This window comes from Lepidochelys kempii, chromosome 1, assembly GCF_965140265.1.
Source record: "Lepidochelys kempii isolate rLepKem1 chromosome 1, rLepKem1.hap2, whole genome shotgun sequence".
Taxonomy (NCBI): domain Eukaryota; kingdom Metazoa; phylum Chordata; order Testudines; family Cheloniidae; genus Lepidochelys; species Lepidochelys kempii.
Genome location: NC_133256.1, coordinates 336395761 through 336417381, shown reverse-complemented (window position 1 = coordinate 336417381; position 21621 = coordinate 336395761). Strand labels below are relative to the sequence as shown.

The 21621-nt window shown below is 41.1% G+C and overlaps 1 protein-coding gene across 5 annotated transcripts in view; it reads right to left on the bottom strand.

Annotated features, from left to right (window-relative positions):
* SEPHS1 (selenophosphate synthetase 1) overlaps window positions 1–21116 on the bottom strand; it is a 139947-nt gene extending 118831 nt beyond the window's left edge. Inside the window, exons 1-4 of one of the 5 annotated variants that reach the window (XM_073328728.1) lie at window positions 20614–21116; window positions 16802–16885; window positions 9592–9891; window positions 2581–2703 (exon numbers count right to left, since the gene is read on the bottom strand). In XM_073328728.1, coding sequence (XP_073184829.1) covers window positions 2581–2703; window positions 9592–9891; window positions 16802–16885; window positions 20614–20674 — 568 coding nt within the window. In that variant the 5' untranslated portion in view covers window positions 20675–21116. The remainder of the gene's footprint in view (window positions 1–2580; window positions 2704–9591; window positions 9892–16801; window positions 16886–20613) is intronic. The other 4 variants (XM_073328726.1, XM_073328727.1, XM_073328731.1 and 1 more) reach the window with 4 other exon arrangements.
* Window positions 21117–21621: the final 505 nt, after the last annotated feature.

Below are 21621 nucleotides of genomic sequence, written 5' to 3'. Positions count from 1 at the left end.
GGTGAAAACCCCCCAGAGTCTCTGCCAATCTGACCTGGGGGAAAAATCCTTCCCAACCCCAAATATAGTGATCAGTTAGACCCCAAGCACGTCGGTGAGACCCACCAGCTGGACACCTGGGAAAGAATTCTCTATAGTAATCCAGAGCCCTCCCCATCTAGTGTCCCATCTCCAATCACTGAAGATACTTACTACTAGCAGCTGCAGATGGGCCACATGCCATTGTAGGCAATCTCATATCACCATCCCCTCCATAGACTTATCAAGCTCAGTCTGGAAAGTTCAGTCAGGTTTTTTGCCCCCACTGCTTCCCTTGGAAGACTGTCCCAGAACTTCACTCCTCTGATGGTTAGAAACCATAGTCTAATTTCAAGCCTAAACACGTTGATGACCAGTTTATATCCATTTGTTCTTGGGCCAACATTGGCCCTTTAAGGAAACAACTCCTCACCCTCCCTGGTGTTTACCCCTCTGATATCTTTATAGAGATCAATCATATCTCCTGTCAGCATAGGTAATCCACCTCCCTGAGAGGTGGTAGCTAGGTTGACAGAAGAATTCTTCCATTGATCTAGCACTGTCTACACTGGGGGTTAGATTAGTTTAACTACCTAGGGAGGTGGTAGAATCTCCTTCCTTAGAGGTTTTTAAGGTCAGGCTTGACAAAGCCCTGGCTGGGATGATTTAACTGGGAATTGGTCCTGCTTCGAGCAGGGGGTTGGACTAGATGACCTTCTGGGGTCCCTTCCAACCCTGATATTCTATGATTCTATGAACTACATCACTCAAGGGTGTGGATTTTTCACACTCCAGAGCGACTGTAGCTGGGTCAATGTAACTTTTTAATGTAGAACAGGCCTTATTTTTATCCATGGGCAATTGAAAGCCCCATTGAAAATGCTACAGCTTCCAGTGAACAGCAAACTGCCACCCTCTGCAAAGGTTTCTTAATAGGAACCCCATTCACAGTGGTATTTACTTAATGGATTTTGGAGAGGTTTCTGGCAACTATTACAAGGGCTGCAATTTGTACTTCGTCATTTAAATAGGAAGGTGCTTAACTATCAGAATAAATCATTATACTTTCATGTACACGTTTGTATTTTAGGTGTTAATTCTTTTTTTTAATAACAAGAGTGCCAAACAAGTGTCTACATACCACAAACTATAAACTATTTCCCAAAGCTTTTCATCAAGAGGTCCATTAACTTACCAACTTATTTACATTACAGATACACAGCATGGAAAGAAAAACACTCCTATTATCCTGGATTCCAGTTTTTATTGAAGAAGGTCTAGTCCTGCATTTTTTATCCACAAGTCATCCTTACTGATGCACATAATCCCCCTGAAGTCAATGTAACTACTTGTGTAAAGGCTGAGGACCCTCACACTTCTTTGAAACCCGAACACCTTTACTCGCGATAGCTGACATTTCAATACTCATCTCATCTATCCTTAGTTCATAGTAACATTATTTCAAGTATGATACTGTATGCATACAATCACCTTCTTTGTCCTTTCAACTTCACCACATTTCAATTAAAAGAATTCCTCTCCCCTCCAAATTCTAACTGAGGGCTGTCATATTTCAGATGACTGCTCCTGTGTTTCCCCCTCATAGTTCACCAAGGGCACCCACTTTCAGACTTCTGGCTTCCCAGCTGTCACCTCTCTTGGACTGAGACCTGCATTTCTCCTCCTCCTGACTGGGGTATTTCCAGGCTGCACAGTTCCCTGCCTACATTGTGAATTCTCCAGCATGATAGATGGCCTAAACAGGCCTGTTTTGCCTTCTCCTCAGAGACTATGAACAGCATAACTCGTCAGAGGTGGGGAACCCATTTAAATCCCTTCTCCCCATGAGGCAGAGTGGGGAACTGAACCAGGGTCTCCCACATCCCAGGTGAATATCCCAACCACTGAGCTAAAAGTTACAAAGGAGCTGCGACTCCTCCTCCTTCTCCCCTTGCTCCCAGGCCATGTTATCTGGAGTTAGGTAGCTGCCTAATTTATTCCTATAAGAAATAACTCGGGGTGCCTAAGAGGGGTTCCCATTAGTGGACCACAAGCAGAGAGAGGCCTTTCTGCAGCCCAGATTTAGGAGCATCTCTCCATGAGAGAGGCAGGGTTTAAGACACAAGCAGCTGGTTGTCATCTCCCCACTTAGCATGCTGGCTTCTGTGAACTGCAGTCTAAGGTACCTATCTCTCCCCATTTGTTGTACAGAGAGCCTAGGTGCCTAACTCAGGCTTTGTGGATCACACTGTTGTTCAAGTGATTTTCCAGGCATCTAAAAGTTAGGCATTGTGATGCTTAGCATAGCAACACTTAAGTCTCTTTGTGGATCCAAACCTTGGGGTCATAAAGGCCTTAATGGGCTGAGTGGACTCCTATGGCACCTAGGCACTTTTGAAAAATTGATCCCCAAGAAGCAGGGACTTGAACCCTGGTCTACTAAGCTAGATTCTCTAACCCTGACTATTCTTCATAGTGAAAACACTTTAGAAATATCCTGACTAAAGATATCAGACACAGATTAAAGGAGAAAGAGAGAGAGAGAGAGAGAGATCATGGTACCTGCTTGAATCTGCATTAACTTTCTCATTGTCTTCAGCTCTTGGAGAATGGCCTGCAAAGTTGACTGGCAATTACAGGTACAACAGTTTGGTCCAACTGATGAACTGACCCCTGGAAGTTCTCCTGAAGAAGAAGTGAAATAAAATAAGGATACAATCAAAAGAGCTAGACAGGATTTTGAAGCTAACAATGTACACTATTGTGAAACTGGACCCAAGGAAAGCACAGCCAATAATTACCAAAACATTCATTTTTGGGAGAAGGGGGCCATTGGGTTTTATCCAGTTACCAGTATATGAGCTTACATATTCAGGGGGACATGGTATTACAGGGGTTGATGAGAACTGCACAAAACTGTGAACACAATGCACTCTCACAGCAGGGCTCTCTATTGTCAGGCTAGTTCATCTTAGATAACAATAGCTCCAAATCTCATTATAAACATACTCACTTTATCATGGACAAAAAAACCCCATCTCCTAGAACAGCCCTACAAAGAATGGGTAGCGTCTGTGTAATAAAGGTTTATATTAAGAATTAAATAGGGCCTACCAATTCTAAAATTTCTTGGATGCTACCTACACATGTTGCTTTATAACATGAAGAGCAGAGAATGAAAATCACATCCTCTGGTCACAGAATCACAGAAATTACTGATGGGAAAGAACCATCGGCAAGAAAACCTACATAATCTGCTCCATCCTTCTGCCAGTACTGGTTTGTTTCCTACAGCACGTTCTCTCATGCTGTGTCCCAGGAGATTGTGTTCTCACAACTCCCCTTGGGAGATTATTCAACAATCCAATAGATTGCTTTGTCCAGAATTTCTTACGGATATTTCAGCCTCATTTTCCTTTTCTTAATTTCATTCTTTCACTTCTAGTTCTACCCCGCCCTGTAAAACCCTTAACACTGCCTCAGTCTCCAGACTATTTTCACATACTTGCAGGTCTTGAAATGGGGTGGCTCCCAAAAGCTCAGAGAGCTGGTACTTTCCTCTGCTAGCTGTATCTTGTGCTGGAGAATCTAAAGTTTTTGTTAAAAAAGAATTAAGTTTCTAGCCTTTCAAGGTGCAAAGAAAACCTTCAAAATACAAATAGAATGTCAAGAGCTGCAAAGACATCTGTCTGAACCTGCAACCAGACATGAACTGCCCCTATTCATTTCAATGACCATTAATACTGAAGACTAACGATGATTATTTAAATTGGTAACTATTTTACTGTTTTGCAAAGCACAAAAGAAGAAGGATGATCATCTTATGAAGATCTGAACAACCTAATACAAGTCATTTCATTTTTGTATCACAGGTGTGCGGACACTGGGAGAGTACCATTGTTTATTTTTTCTCTAATCTGACTAGTAGAGTTATCATGTGCCCTTTAGTTCTCATTTAGCAAACTCTAAGGATGTCTACACTAGAGAGCTTACAGTGGCACAGCTGTACTGACGCACCTGTGGCACTGTAAGACCTCTCGTGTAGCTGCTCTACACCGACGGGAGAAACCTCTCCTGTTGACATAATTAAACCACCCGCAAGGAGCGGCAGTAGCTATGTCAGCGAGAGAAGCTCCCCTGCTGACATACCGCTGTCCACACTGGCAATTATGTCAGCGCAACTTATGTTGCTCAGGGGAATGTCTTTTCTTCACGCCCCTGAGCAACAAGTTTTGCCAAGTGGAAGTACAGACAAGTAATTAACTCATTTAATCTTCTCTCAGAAGTCCCTCCAGCCTCAATTACTTTTGTTGCTCTTCTCAGAACTCCCTCCTATTTGTTAATAACTTTCTAGTTTCAGCTCGTACCTTCTGGATCAGATCCTCAGCAAGTGTAAACTGGCACAGCTCCACTGGCTTCAATGGAGTCACCTTATTTATAGTGAATGAGCATCTTCCACAATTCACCAAACCCCTGGAAAATCATGCCTGATGTGGCTCACCACGTTTTACCCCTCTCTTCCTTCACATCTCTCCTAAGAGTGTCTTCTTCCAAAAGTCCTGTAAGCACTAGTCCTTCCAAAAGAGAAGTACTGGCAAAACTAAACAACTGAATCTCCCACCAAAAAAATCAAAACAAAGACTGGGAATCAAAGATTAATGGAAAATTTAATTCTTCAATCACACTGCTTTGTGTGACATCCCCATAGATCAGACTGGGGAGGGAAATAAGCAGTGGTAATTCTCCCAAGAGCCTCCCGATTGTGGTACCAAAGTGAAATGTCATTCACAGTAGCTTGCACAGAACTTCACAATATGACCCTTCCTCTCCTTTTTTACATATTTTGATTGCCTTCGGCAAAGTAATTAAGAATGCCACCATTTAAAATTCTCTCCCTGAGAATTTACTGTTAACACCACATTGCGATGAATGGGGAACCTCACACTTCCGAGAACTGCTGTTTCAGGCTCTCTGTGAATTTAGCAAACACAACTGCACCAGTTAACTTGAGTCACGTTTTATGGTTTTGTTTGCAATCTTAAAAGGTAGCAACTTGTTTTTGCTTTTTTCAAATAAAAAAATAACACCACCTTCCTGAGTGGCAGTGTCAAAATTGATGTAATTAGGTCAATGCAATGTCAGTGTAGACACTGTGTTGCTTATGTCGACTGTTACTGGCTTTCAGGAGCTGTCCACAATGCCCCACACTGACAATACAATTGACACAAGTGCTCCTAATGAGGAAGCATACCACCGACACAAGGAGCCAACTGTGCACTCACAAGCAATTTAATAACTGCGGTGGCTGTATACTGACATAAGTTAGGTCGATATAATTTTGTGATGTAGACATGGCCTTAAGGTTCTTTAAAGGGAGGAATGGGACTTTGTCTTCCCAATTGTTCACAAAATGCTCAGGACAGTGTTAGAGCTACACAAACACCACATGAGGAAGATTTTTATTTTTAGTCTTGTGGCAGATTGCTCCGGGTATGCCTACACTTAAATAGCTAGAGTGGCACACAGCAACCTTAGTGCTTCAGGGCTTGTCTACACCTGAAATGCTATAGCAGCACAGCTGAACCGCTGCAGCTGAGCTTCTGTGTAGACACTGCCTATACCAAAAGGAGGGGATCCCTGTCAGCGTAGGTAATCCACCTCCCTGAAAGGCAGTAGCTAGGCATATGGAAGAATTCTTCTGTCAACCTAGAATGGTTTACATGGGGGCTAGGTTGATGTAGCTACGTCTCTCAGGGGTGTCCATTTTTCTCATCCCTAAGACATACCTACGCCTATATAAATTCCCAGTGCAGACCAGCCCTCCAAGTCCCTGAAGAGACTTCCACCAACACCCAATCAAACGACAAAACTTTTGTCATTCACAGGTACTTAAAAAAGCTCCCCCCCCCCAAGACAAAAGTTTTGCCACGGCAAGAGGCAGTGTAAACAGCTCGTTGTCGGCAGGAGTGCTCTCCTGTTGAGAACACGAGCTCCACTCAGAGGGGGTGGAATTATTTTGTCTGCAAAAGTGCTGACAAACAGTGTTCACACTGCCTGAGATTTAGCGACACAGCCATGTCGCTAGAAGCTGTGTAGCGTGGACAAAGCCTTAAGGTCAGTAGAAAATTAGGTTCAAGGCAGCTTCCAAATGTGTACGTGCTTGGTATAAAAATTCAGCAACACCACCACCACTCCCTGTCACCTCTAGTAAGGTAAACAGCTATACTAGGTGTCCAAAAAAAGTGAGTCAGTTATATGATCAACAATAACAAAAAAAATCCCAGTCACCCCACATCTGGGCTTCTCGAGGTCATCCTATCTACTCTATCTTCTTTGAACAATAAGCTCCTTGGGACAGGCCCAGTCTTACTTTCTCGCTTGTATGGCATCCAGCATATTGCAGGGGCTTAGCAAATAAAATAAATAATATTTGAAAGTAGATATTTTCAGATTTTGCATATTTGTCTCTAGAACATAGATACTTTGACTAAACAAATACTGCCAGTAAATACCTGTTCTTCTTTCCTGGTACAAATGTAATACATTCCTAATGAAGGTACAGAGGCCTTGACTGAAAACCAAAAGGTCTGTTTTCCCATTGAGGCATGTGGGATTTACATTATAATTCCCATTAGCATTGATAGAAATTACCCATGTAAATCTACCATATGTATTGTAAATGGGAAGAGAGACCACCAGTATTTCAAATCAAAGCAGACTTTTGCCAACTTCATACATATTCATGAAGAGTTTTTATTTTTCTTCCATCATCTCTCTTCCAATCAGTTACAATAGTGGAGTAAGAAACATCTTGTAGAATGGTCTCAATCATTGTTCCAAGCACTACCTTTATCATTTTTAGAGGACAAAAGCAACTCTTTTTTACTGGTTATAAATCAATTTTTAATTTTAAAAAGAGAGCAGACTTTTTATTTTTATGGAGGAGTCTTTAAAGACCCATCTCCCTCCATTCTGCAGGCAAGCCAGCATGTGAATTTGATGACTTATTTGAATTTGATGACTGACTTATATGACAGAAGAGACACAAATACATTGCTTGGTGGTTCTCTCTGCATAATCAGCAAGTACCCCAGAATGGTTCTCTACAAATGGATCCGCTGAGAGTAAATCATGTTGGTGTAACAACATTACTACTTTAACATATTTATTCTTGAAAAGCACTTAGTACAATTCATCAAAAACAATCTGAGTGTAACCAAAAAGCAATTAAGATGGCATATTGCTGCCAGATCCTCTAAAGAATCAGAGAAATAAAATAAAAAAAAATCTAAAAAAATAATTTTGGCCCAGATTCTATAAATACTTCACTAACATGCATGAGCGTTTGCAGGATTGGGATGTTAACCCAGATCCCTGTGCCAGACAGACCTCCACTAAAATCGGTGGGCATTAAATGAGCAAAGGAATCTGCCCATCCTGGTCAGCTTGTAGGATTAGTGTCTTAAGGCCTGACCGAATCAAAGCACTCACTGCCTTCAGTGGTGCAGGATCAGGCCCTTGCTTTGTAATTATGCTTGTTATTTCTTTCCTTTGGTTACAATAATCCCTGCTCCCCCTTCATCTTCTTCCTCCACTCGTCTCTGTTGTCTTCTACACTTGGAACTCCCACCCTATCCCCTTGTGCAGGGCACTCATCCTCCATTCATTCAAATGTCTCCTTAATAAACAAAACCCTGTGAGGCCCATAAACCCTAAAAACAGACTAACACGGCTGATACATAAACCCTGCTGATACAGACTAACACAGCTGCTACTCTGAAACCTAAATTACTGTAGCTCTAAAATATACTGTCACACTAAAACAAAAATCCACAAAACATGAGTTACTGTCGCACCATCCTCTGGATTTCCCAATATATGTTTCAGAGTGGCAGCCGTGTTAGTCTGTATCCACAAAAAGAAAAGGAGTACTTGTGGCACCTTAGAGACTAACAAATTTATTTGAACATAAGCTTTCGTGAGCTACAGCTTCAATCTCTCTGGTCACTCGATTACAGACCTAAAAGTCGCAATTCTTCAACAAAAAAAACTTCAAAAACAGACTCCAACGAGAGACTGCTGAATTGGAATGAATTTGCAAACTGGACACCATTAAATTAGGCTTGAATAAAGACTGGAAGTGGATGTGTCATTACACAAAGTAAAACTATTTCCCCATGTTTATTTCCCCCCTCCCCCCCTCACTGTTCCTCACACGTTCTTGTCAACTGCTGGAAATGGCCCACCTTGATTATCACTACAAAAGGTGTGCAGTTTTTTTTCCCCCTCTCCTGCTGGTAATAGTTCACCTTACCTGATCACTCTCTTTACAGTGTGTACGGTAACACCCACTGTTTCATGTTCTCTGTGTATATAAAATCTCCCCACTGTATTTTCCACTGCATGCATCCGATGAAGTGAGCTGTAGCTCACGAAACCTTATGCTCAAATACATTTGTTAGTCTCTAAGGTGCCACAAGTCCTCCTTTTCTTTTTGCCAATACATGTGAGACCAATCATTGTCTATACAGGGATGCAGTCAATCCAGGAGGACTGAAACCTAAGCTTCTGAGTACATGGATAGTACTTTCTCTTGCACAGCATAGGGAATAACAACAGTCATCATTTTTGCATCCGCTACAAATGATGAATACATGTGTGTCCTTATAAGACACACAACAGATATCGTTCTATGCAATTATTAATATCTCTGGGGACAACTACAATTTAGTTGACAATGTTTTTGGATAGAAGCTCACAATTGCCATTTAAAATTTTGATAAACAAGATATCAGAATTGAGGCAGGTTTTATATTAGAAATTCGGAATTTAGGTTGAATGTCAGGGAAATTTCTTGGACAGAAAGAAAGATCTAGCAGATTACGGAAGAATCTCCCAAGGGAGTAGAGAAAGCTCATTTGTGACATTTACAGCACTAAGAAAAAATACATTTAAAAGCACTGGAACATCCACCTCAGAGAACAAGCCTACATTGGAAGCGGGATGGACAACATGCTCCGGATTCCAGCACAATTTATCCCTAACGGTCCCATAAGAACAAAAGCCTACATGTGCATGTGCCCTGTGTTGAAAAAACTGGCATTTTAGATCATGGCTACAATGGTATTTCATATCTGGAGGTAAAAAGTAATTTAAGACCGATTCTGCCACCCTTACTCACACAGAGTTGGATTTTATTCCACAAGCAGTCCTCTGATCTCATTGTGCTACTGACTTCATTGTGCTACTCAGTGTGAGTATGAGTGACAGAATCTGGCCCTTAGGGAGCTATGAATTCAGTAACAATGGTTTTAATAAGTACAGAAATAAAGTTTATAGAATAAAATATTAATATTATGCCCTACCACTAGGAATCCACTTTAAAACTTAAGACCTATGGGAGCAGCATGCACCAGGTCCACACCCACAGTCTTTCAAAGTGATAACTGTATTTAATGTTGTTAATTATGAAGTATCATTTATAATTTATTTATACATACTATAATTATCTGAACATAGGTAGATATTTAGTATAGTAAAAATGGTATTTGGAATATCTAATCTAGATCATACCATTGGATCCTACAGTTCTTGTTTCATTTTGGAAGCTTTTAGACCGAGTCCCATATTGCCCTGAAAAATGGCTAGTTTGAGGTGACACTTCATTCCATGCACCATTCTGAGAAGGATGGAGGCTCGCCTGGGAGTCTGCCAGGGCAGTCAGGCGCTGGGCCCATGCTATATCTAAATCCTGGGGTTCTTCCTTCAGTTTTTCTCCTTCTTTGCCAACTCGCTGATAGATTCTTCCAGTGCTGTCATTCAGTAATCTTCTCATCCCTGTAATTTGTTTTTTAATTTCCCGGCTTTCATCTCCTAATGAAAACAGAGCCACAGTTATCAGTGTAAATTAGCAAAAATGGTAATGGATAGAGATTAGTGATTTAGGTGCCAATAAGAGTTTCTAGCTGCTGGACTACAAAGCAACAAATAAATAAAAATAAAAGACATACTCGAGTGGTAGTTATGTATTGTGCCATGCTTTAATACACAGCAGTATTAAAACAGTAGTTGGGATATCCATGGTTAAAAAACCCTCTCATCTTGGCTTTCCTAATACTGTTTTTAAAGCTCTTACATATACCATACCATGGTTTTTAAAGCTCTTACGTATACCATACAATGGTATTTGGTTTGCTGTTTTCTGCTGAAGGAAACAACAATGGGTATAGCTGTTTCAAATACTTTTATGAGCCTAATCCTATTCAGACATTGACCTCAATGGGAGTTTCATCTGAGTTGAAGGGTGCAGGATCAGACTGTAAAGAGAGAAGCCAGATACCTATTAAGGGATAGACCCATCTCCCGTTGACATCAACAACATAGCTGCCATTGACTTTAATGGGAAAAGGATCAGTCCCCTGGTCCACAGAATTTCATAATAATGGGATACATAGAAATAAATGAAAAAACAGCTAATATCTATACAACCTTATATAGCCAAACTTCTGGACGCCTTAAAATGCAGATTATATGAGAAAAAAGAAAATATGTACAAGAAAAATGTAACTGTTTCAAATAAATTCAGCACATTTAAATAATAACAATTACATACTTTAATGCTCTCAGCACCGCTTAAGTATTAATTTTATGTATGAAACTACTGATTGCACAATGAATATATATGTTTGGGGCAGATAGTAGCTATTTTGCTCATTAAAGTAGGCATTACATTTCATTAGTAATAAGGAAATATTCATAACTACTGAAATATGAAGCTTCTATTTTTTACTGGTAATAGGGGAAAAAAAATCAAACAGCATAAGCAAGAGGAATAATGAAGATCAAGGAACTGATCAAATCAATCCTCCTCTTAGAATACATTTAAGACGGTGCTACTTGGCATCATCTGTTCTTTAGAAAAGATTTCAATTTCCATTCTTACATACCACCCCCAAACTAAAACATTTTCAGGAAAAATAGCTGTACAAAACAGATTTTGAGAAAAAAATGTGTAATGGCTCCACTTCAGCAAGGTCCTTAAACACATGCACAACTTCAGGAATGTAAATAGCCAGTCTCATCAACTTCAATGAGACTATCCATGAAAATTCGGCTGTTGTGATGCCTAAAATAACTTGATAACAGTTAGACAGTTGAGAACACAGCACATCATGTTGACCAACATGGTCTCATTGTTTCCTTGTACTCCCGCATCTGTATGTCTGTATCCATTTGCTGTCTCTTGTCTTATAGATTGAAAGATCTTTGGGGGTAGGGACTGTCTTTTTGTTGTTTCTACACAACATATTCTGGGGTGAATTCTACGCCACTGCACAATGCAGAATTTTGCAGAAATTAACATTGTGCATGCAGAATTTCCTTTCCCCCACAGAAATGGGATGCAGTGCTGCTAGCCACTACTAGAGGCTACTGGACTCGACAGAGCCCAGCTTGCACATAGAATACACTGCTGGGGGGAGGGAGAGGGAGCTAAAGGGTTCCTAGCAGCTGTAGTTTCCAGCGTATCCTGAGGGAAGGAGAGGGTGGCATGCAGGAAACTCTGTGCAAGCCTGGGACTGAGCATCAGGCTGTTTCTCCCTCTTGGATCCGGGGCTCTGTGGAGGGGAGGGGGACGGGTGTCTGGGTAAGGGGGGCGCCGGAGCTGGGCTCTGGGGAGGAGGGGGTTCGGGTGTATTGGCTGGCGGGGGGAGGAGGCAGCAACAGGTGGGCTCTGGAAGGGAGGGGTTGTGGGTGTCTGGCCCCCTGGGTGGGCTCGGAGGGACAGATGGGAATGTGGCAGAGAAACAGGAACTGGGTTGTCACATGGGGTTTCTTTGACTCTCTACTCCCGGGGGAATTTTTGTGTGTGTCTGTATTGTTGATAGGTATTCTGAAATAAATTACCAAAATAATTGACACTGGCACGATTATGTAGTGTTATTTTGACAAATAAAATGTGCAGAATTTTAAAATATTGTGTGCAGAACTTTTAAATTTTTGGTGCAGAAACTTAAATTTTTTGGCACAGATTGCCCCCAGGAGTAACAATACTCAGCGCAGTGGGGTCCTGCTCCATGACTGGGGCTCCTGGGTGATACAACAATACAAATAATAGCAGCTGTGCGCTTCGGTACCTTGCTGAACTGGAGCCTTTTTTTTTTTTTTTTAACTAATACACACTATAGGTCTGTAATTGTGCATCCTGCAACCCCAGTGTGCCCATGGGGCCAGCTATGTTGAAGGAGAGCTCTGGTCTTGAGTGGGGAATAAACATGGGAGGACAGCTGCAAAATCTATCTCCAGAGAATCAATGCATCTCCCATCTGACCTGGCTTCAACATTGCTATGGCTGGCTCTGCTCCACTGCAGAGCTGTGAGTAAAAGTGGCAAAATCTAGCTCTATTTTAATATATCACACGCATTTTTCAAGAGAAATGCTCATAACCAAGGTGTATGACAAAATATACTTATTATTTCTAGTTCAACTATAACTCTTTTATGCCAAAGTGTAACTAATTTGTAATTTTCAAGTGGCCTAACTTCAAGCTGTCTTAATAAAGTTCAGATACTACTTATTCTGAGGAACGGATGTGCTCTCTTTAAAATAATGTTGAACTGTGTCTTTAATGAGTGAGAATTTGTGTACAGAATTTACAATACTGCTTTGAGAATCATCAAAATACTTCAAATTAAAACAGGTACAAACTGAATTCTCCCACTGACAAATGCATGTGTGCTTCCAGGTGCTAAATATTTAACTGTATTAAGTAACAACAGTGTATTTATAGCAACTTGGATTAATGAAACACCACTGGTAATGTTGTAACGTAATGCCTAAACCCCTACTTCACCAGTATGTTGTCACTATTTTTCTTTATTGTTATACTTTACCTGTATGTACTATGTTATCTAAATGCAGGTCACTGTGTACTTTTCATATAGATTAATTTCATGGGCTGTCTTTATCACAGTGTTACATAGAACTATGTAATTTTGCTACCCCACATTGTGAAAAAAAATTATATGACTATACTGTAGTAGCTAAGAAATGGTATGTTATCATGAAATGAAAATCTCTACTGAGATTACACGTTCATCCTTTGCTTTGGCATTTCCTGACAAAGTGCATAAATTAAACAAATAAACTTAATGTTCTCTTAGCACAGCTTTTTAAATTTAACTTCCCATTTTTTATTTTAAATAAAAAGTAGGAAATATTTTAAAAATATAGTCAGTTTTACCTTTTACTTTACACAGCTTCAAAGTTTTGCTGAATTACAAATAATTGCAAAACAGCATTTAAGTTCTTCCATTCAGAACATCACCAGAATGCTGCCTTCCTGGACAAAGGCCAGCAAAACTCAGCTGCCGTATTTGAAGAATTTACACGGACCAATTCAAAGCACTTCAGGGGACCAGGGGGTTTAAAGCACACAACTACACACACGTGCATGCACAGTGCATCCTCTCTTACATTCATCGGTAATGAACCAGCCAAAACTCTCATACTCAGGCTATATGATTTACAAACACTTGGTCAAAAGAAAGTGAATTTCTCCTGGCACAAAAGCATGCAACCCTCCTCTGCAAGGACTATTTCCATACCAAAACATAACTTTCAAACTCCAGCTGTTTCTGCTGTAATCCTCTTCAGACATCACCAAATTAGGGTTTTGAAGTACAGGCAATTATGAAGGCCAGTAAGTAGAAAAAGTGGGAATAGGACTGCCAACCTCATGCCTCCCTGATCTGTGCACATTTCCCTAGATTAAGGAAGTATTTTGGCTGAGAAAGCAGAGGCAGGAGGGGGACCCTTTTCATCACATCATAGGTTTTCCAAAATAACTGAAAAGTTGTCCTGGCTGTTTTGTAGCTATCTCGAATTAGCCATTTCACTTTATAGCTAAATTATGCACATCTGGTATAACAACATTCCTTCCTTGTACTCTTTGGCCCCAGTCCTGCAAGGACATGGGCCAACCCCTCAGCCCAGGTGGAACCCCAGTGAAGTTAACAAAAGGTCCACATGGGTGCAGACATGCAGCTCAGCAGAGCAATTTACAGGATCAGGTTCTTAGGGTCAGATCCTCCATCAGTGGGAGTTTTGCTATTGACTTCAACAGGAGCAGGAGTTAGCCCTGGATGAGCTTAGCAAAGGGGGAAAAAAGCACCCTTTACTGTGTGTGCTTCGTGTAAGATTTCCAAAAGATTATAATCAGTCAGATCAAAAACATTTTCCTCTGGAGCAGGGCTACTGTACTTTCATGCTACATTACAATGAATTTTTTAAAATGAAAAAGTGTACTTCAAATCTACCCCCCACTAGGAATGCTAGGAACGATTAAGACAAGGATAGATAATAAGACAGCAAATATAATATTTCCTCTATATAAATCCATGGTACATCCACACCTTGAATACTGCGTGAAGATGTGGTCGCCTCATCTCAAAAAAAGATATATTGGAATTGGAAAAGGTTCAGAAAAGGGCAACAAAAATTATTAGGGGTATGGAACAGCTTCCGTATGAAGAGAGATTAATAAGACTGGGACTTTCATCTTAGAAAAGAGATGACTAAGGAGTAATATGATTGAGGTCTATAAAATCATGACTGGTGTGGAGAAAGTAAATAAGGACATGTTATTATAGCACAAGAACTAGGGGGTCACCAAATGAAATAAATAGGCAGCAGGTTTAAAACAAACAAAAGGAAGTATTTTTTCCCACACACCGCACATTCAGTCTATGGAACTCTTTGCCAGAGGATGTTGTGAAGGCCAAGACGATAACAGTTCAAAAAAAGAACTAGGTAAATTCATAGGGGATAGGTCTATCAATGGCTATTAGCCAGGATGGGCAGCGATGGTGTCCCTAGCCTCTGTTTGCCACAAGCTGGGAACTGGTGTCAGGGAATGGATGACTTGATGATTACCTGTTCTGTTCACTCCCTCTGGGGCACCTGGCATTGGCCACTGTCAGAAGACAGGATACTGGGCTAGGTGGACCTCTGGTCTGACCCAGTATGGTCATTCTTATGTTCTTATTTGAAAACACAGCTATATAAAAGAAACCCTTTTTCACGTTTAACTATACAGTAATAGCTGCTGACAAAAAAATCATACTTGGATATAATTCTATTAAAACTAACAAATAACTTCATAGACTTATGTAAAGTCAACTTTTTCTGTATGAATAAATTGTGGAAGATATTATTCCAGGAACAGAATATATTCTTGGAATTACTGAGTAATTTATGCACTGTTCCACCGTTCCAAGCACACATTATTTATTTTATCATGACAAAATAAAGTTATTAATCTGCTGACTTCCATTTTAACAATGTGAAATGCTGTAAAATGCACAGACACCTGCATTACAGTACATTTCAGTTCCACTTTATATCAGCCATAAACATCTCTGTTTTGGACACCTCTTCAAAACAAATGCACACAGCATACTGTATGTGGCATTCGATTTTATGAAACTATAAAAGTTCTTCACTGTTAATTACACAGACAAATGTCTCATCACACATTTGGCTACCAGGATAATAATTAGTTTTCCACATTAACCTTTCAAACTAGAGCATGAATTTCAAGTCAAAAGCACTGTAAAAAAACTCAGATAGGAGGTATCTTACATTATACTTTAACATTTTTGTGAAGATAATAAAATACAAAGACTGAAGAAAGGAAATTATGTATGCAATCAACTTTTAAAAAGCCATTGTGTCTATATGTAACAGTACTGTCTGCATGATACAGTAGTACAATCCTCTCAAGGACTTGCGTGCTCATCTCTGAGCTAACATTTTTGTGCTAAAACAGACATGCTGTCAGTATCTGCCAGACAGTTATGGGGCTTTACTGATTCAAACATCAGACCCAGAGCCTGAGCCTGACAACCTTCACTTATATGAATTTAATGGGACTATTCATGATCAGAGATATTGGATTTGCTTTCAAATCCACCTCTCATTGATGTCAACTGAAAGATTCATATTGACTTCACTGGGAGGTGGATCAGGCCTTTAATGAGGTGATGTCTTGAGTATCTTCAAGTCCTGCTGAAGTCCATTGGTTAAGACACTTAGCTCTTTGCTGCAGAGGCTCAGAACCTCTCAAGATCAGGCTCTAGATAAGACAGGAGTGGAAATGTAAAAGGAAGAGTACACAGCCACAAAAATGATGAGCAGTTCAGTGATAACCAGTTCTATCAAGCTGTAGTTAAGGAAGACTATATATTACATCTCTGTTTTCTTTACACATTTTTGACTGTTGATTTAATTCAATTTTGCGATGGCAGTGTTAGCAGCCAGGCTACAGAGGTGAAAGGACATTACATTAAGACATTACATTAATCCTCTGTCCCACCCACAGCAGAAGCAACACCAAACAAATAGCAGCTTCCTGGAAATTGAATTTCTGTTATCCAGATGTCAAAGATGTAATACCCCAATCACACAAACTATTGCCAGTGAAGCATGCCAGTGAATATGCAATGTAAATGGGGTGAACAGAGAGCTGCAAAACTGCCCAGTCAGCATCTGGCCCTGAGAGCGAATGATAATTAGCACTCTGTGTAGACTCTAATAAACATTTATGTCTGAAACTACAACTTTTAGCAATGTTAATAAAGGATATATTGGCAATCTGTAAAATAAAAACGTCTTGAAGAGAATGTCCATATTAAACAATGGCATACAACTCCTGTCTTTACACTGCCCCCTAATTGAAAATGGTTACGCTGTGTTGCTCATAAATTAATCGACACAAGAACATACCTAAAAAAACCGACTGTGTTTCTTTGGTCTCCCCATTAACATCATTGCTGTAGTCAGAGATCTTATATACCTCATGATGATAATCTGGAATGAAAAAGTATAAAAAAAATTAGAACTCAAGTGATCTGGAAAAAATGAACACTGAACACATTGCTACAGTTTTATTAATCATTTATCAATATATCTGCAGTTTATTCCATGTACATCAAATTAACCACAGAAAATGTGCTCTGTATCAGCACTCCCTAAAAAACTTTGCTCAAACTGAAGAGAACTGAAATATTTCACACATTTTAGGGACAAGCTACGCCTGGCTTATATTACTATGTTCATTTTCACAGTAAATTATTTCACCAGATGCCTATTATCTGGATTCTTGCCTTACAGATGGAAAGCAAATGTATAATGTAAATGAAAACTTTACCCTCTTATAGGCCAAGGGAAACTTTCACACTTTATCTCAAAACAAAATTAGTGATATATATTATGGGATAAATTTTTAGTTCTGTGGCCTGATCCTGTGCTGCTGCTGTCATTTGGCCATTGAATTCCTATGGGACCAGATTTGGGCACTATATATGGATATTGACTGATGGCAATTGATTTCCACAGCTATCATAAAAGCACTGATTTTCTATTTCAAATGAAATGCAACTTGGATAAACAGTCTGAGCTCTGACCACAAGAGTGCATTTAGTAAAAACAACTACACTCTTTACATGCACACAAGAAGAGAGTAGCATTTACAACAGGGAATACTGGAGACAGCAAGCCAGGATTCTATTTCTAACTCTGCTACTGACAAACCTGACAGTGACCGTGACCTCGTGACTGTATGACCTGCGAAAATCACTTTGGACTGAATAATAAGGTACTAAGTAGCTCTTGTGAGATGTTGTGCACACTCAGTTCCTACTGACTTTAATGAGACTTGAGCATACTCAGCACCTCACCAAGACTGGGTTCTTTAATTCCAGATGTCTCAGTTTCTCCCTTTGTAAAGTGGTGTTTATAACATTCACTTGCTTCAAAAAGGTGTTGTGAGGCTTCCTTAATCAATGTGTGGGAAAGTGCTTTGAGATATTCAGAAAAATGGCACAACAGAAGCTAGGAGTATTATGTTCACTCTTTTTATGAGAAAGGCACCTGCCTCTCTGACAAAATAATCAGGTCCAGAATTCAAAGATCCCCTAACATACGAACTCTATTGTTACTTATTATTTGTAAAGCACTACTAGTGTGACTACCTCAAAAAAAAATAATAAAAAAAGACTCTCTCCTGCAGCAAACCAAAATCACACATAATACAGCAACATGACAGACAGAAGGGCTATAAGGGAAGGATGAGGACTATGAATGTAAGGAAGGAAAGGTGAAGAAGTGAGTGATGATAGGTAAGTCAGAAGAAATGGGGTTTAGTTTTGGTTTTTTTGGATGGGGGCAGGCAGATGGATGAAGGAGAATTAAGTTGCACAGCACGTGGAACCACAGATAAAGTTCCAGGTACACAGGTGGGAAAAGCTAGAGTCTCTTTTGTGAGAATTATAAAAAAAAAGAGGACTTACCAGAATCTGATACATTATTCATTTTTTCCTATATTTTTATACCTCCTGATGAAGATTGTCAAAATCTGGCTGTAATAGCGCTTAAGAACTATAGTGAGGGGCAGATTCATAATGCTCAGAGAAACAGATTGCATGCTATCTCTCTAAAATGTTCCCTATGTCTTCAGTTAGATATGGTACCCTTCACTGTTCCTTAACTGTTGTATGACAGGTTTCAGAGTAGCAAATAAATTTGTTGAATGACAGTTTCTGCATTTCACCTAGAGGTGGCTGCATTGGAGGTATACACAATTTTATGTACACAGTAGTCTGAATTAGTTCGTTATGATGATAAAGTGCTTTGAGATTTCTTGGGATGAGAGAGGCTACAGTATACAGTAAACATGACAATAGTTTACATAATATAAGTCAATATAACAGTGGGTGTCTCCCTTAGTCCTTTCTTCTGCCTGCGATGTCGTAGACCAGGGCCTATGAAATCCCTATCAATTTCCTCACAGTAAACACTAAACTATGACATTACTGAATGACTTAAGCAGGAAGCACCAGCTGAGTAGCAGAGACACCTATTTATACAAAATTATCTTGGTAATCAACTTGCATAGGAAATGGGGAAGGGGGTGGAGGGGGGTACATGAAAGCTGAATCTTACTTTGTTAAAATACAATTTTTATCTTCTCCATTCTCCCAGAATCAAAATACAACTTTTTCAGAAATCGTGTTTAGTGTGGTTGTTCTCTTTAAATTTCTATAACCAGAGGGGTTCTCAGACAAACCAAAAATGGCTAAGAATTCACTAGTGAAAATTAGTTCTCTCTGAATTAAAGTTAAAAGTATTATTCAAAAAATTATTAATCTACATTACAAATGACATCTTAAGACTGAATGTTTATAAAATATTAATTTACTTTTGACTATTTGTGTTATTCTTCACATCTTACAGTTTTCTCAACTTGGAAATACGAACAACTAATCAGTTTCATTTTCAGATCCTCATACTAGCACAATTCAGCAAGGCTTATATTATAAGCAATGCAAGAGAATATATCATTGTAAAAAAAACCAAACCTGTTTCTTTTGGAACGTTAAACCCCAGATACATTTTTACTGGCAACATGTTTGGAACTGCTTGTTTTTACAAAACCTACAGTAATTTTTTGGCCAATTTTGACCTGACAGTATTCCTTTAGATTAAAAAATGTTATGTGCAATGCTCAAGATTCTACTGCAATGGTAAAATGAAAATATTTAATTGTTCAGTATTTCCTCAAAGTGAGGTTATTTTCATTGTTTAATTCCTTTGCTTCCCGTTTGTTTTCATCTAACGTTGACTGAAAAGGGATGCCTAAATACACTAAGTGCAGAACCGTCACATAAAAAAAAAAGTGTGACATTACACCAAAGAAGTCACTTGCCTTGAACTTAGCATGCAGGACACACACAGCATTCCATGGAGATATTTCAGCTCAATACTTTAAAACACGGAAGTCAAATCAATGAGAGTAAAAGATCTAATCAGCTGGAGTAGCAGTACATACCCCCACCAAAATAAAACGCTAAGGCTGGAAAGTCCACCTGTTAAAATGACCACCAGCGACTCTGTCTTATTTTTTAAAAGATCGAAATTGAGCTGTCTGGTTTTTTTCCGACAAAAATCCAAGCATTTTCTTCACCATCCCTTTTAAAACATCCTCTTCTTTTCGTAAAGCAAACACACACCGAGCGAACAAGTTACATGCCAGGAATTCTTCCTTACCCATGCACAATTAATTAGCTGCGTTTATTTTATTTGAAAGGCAACCTCTATTAGGCTTTTCTTTGACATACGTGTATGTACGCAATCAACAGGAGGGGGAAAAAAAACAACCCAGAGGACTTGAATACCGAAAGGGTTCTCTCTTCCCCAAGTACCCATTATTTTGATAATTTCCTGACTCGCTTTTTTGTTTGTTTGTTTGTTTGTTTGACTGGGCTTACAAGGAAATTGCGATTCAACTTTATTTTGGATCGCATCTGCTTTGAAAACCATGCCCTCACTGGGGAGAGGGTTTTTAAAACAGATCCAAGGAGTTAAATAATAAATAGCAGAAGGCAGAAAGACGCTGAAGGAGACAGAGGGAAGGGAGAAGCCCACATTTCATAACACCCTGCTCTTCTCCTTTGAGACACGTTGAGCCGAAAGTCCCTTCGAGGGACAAATAAACAAAAAGTCACGCACCCAGCCGCCCCCCACCAGCGCCACTTTACCTTGGTTGATCAGTTTAAAGCTTTGGGATTTCCTGCTCCTCTTCCTCTCAGTAAACTCCATGGTGTGGGCAGAAGGGAGGAGGAGGAAGAAAGGAAGGAGAAAGGGGATGGCACAGAGCGAGTTGGAGGCTGAACAGCCACCCAGCCGCAGGACCAAGGTCCGTCCCTTTAATCAGCAAAAATAAACCGGGGCTGGGAGATTTCAGTTCCAACTGCGGGTCGGCGGCGAGCCGGGACAAGTTGACTCTGGGCTCCCTCCTTGCCCCGCGGATCCAACCCCAAACTTTGCGGGGGGCTGCTCGCCCGGCGCGGGGGAAGCCCTCGCTGTGTGCGGGGAGCCGGCCGGGCCGCCTCCGGGAAGCCGCCGCCGCCGCCGAGGGAAGCGCTCCGCGGCTGGCGTGTGTCGCTACCTCAGCGGCGCCTGGGACCCCCGCTGCCACCTGCTGGGGGAAGCCTGCGCGCACCACAGCGCGCCCCGTGGTGGCTGAGGGAGCCTGGCCCGCAGGCCGCCACCCCGAGGCCGGCCCGCAGCCCCACGCCACGCCGAGGCGGCGGCGGCGGCGGCGGGCCCCAAGGGAGCGGGGGGGCAGTGGTTTCAGCCTCATGCTAGTGAAGGGAGAGGGCGGCGAGGTGATTCTGCGCCTCCCCCCTCCCCTGCCGGCCCGGGAATGGGGGGCGGTTGGTCTCGGGGGCGGGGGGGGGGGAGGAACGGATCGGGGTCTGGTTGTCGGAGGGGGAGGGGAACGCAGGGGCGGCGCCATTTTGTGCCCCGGTCCCCGGTGCAGTTCCCCTCACGCGCACGGGGCTGGCTCCCGCTACTGCCTCCTAGAGCCGCGGGCTGCGCCCCGAGGGAGGCAGGGGCGGGGGGGCCCCGCAGGGCGCTCGGGGGCGAGCCAGCGCCTCTGTTGATCCCGAATTGGGTGACATCAAGGCAGGCAGGTGGCATCGCCCCCCGGGGCTGCATTCCCCCCGCCGGGCCTGGAGCCCGCTTCTCTGCACGGCCTGGCG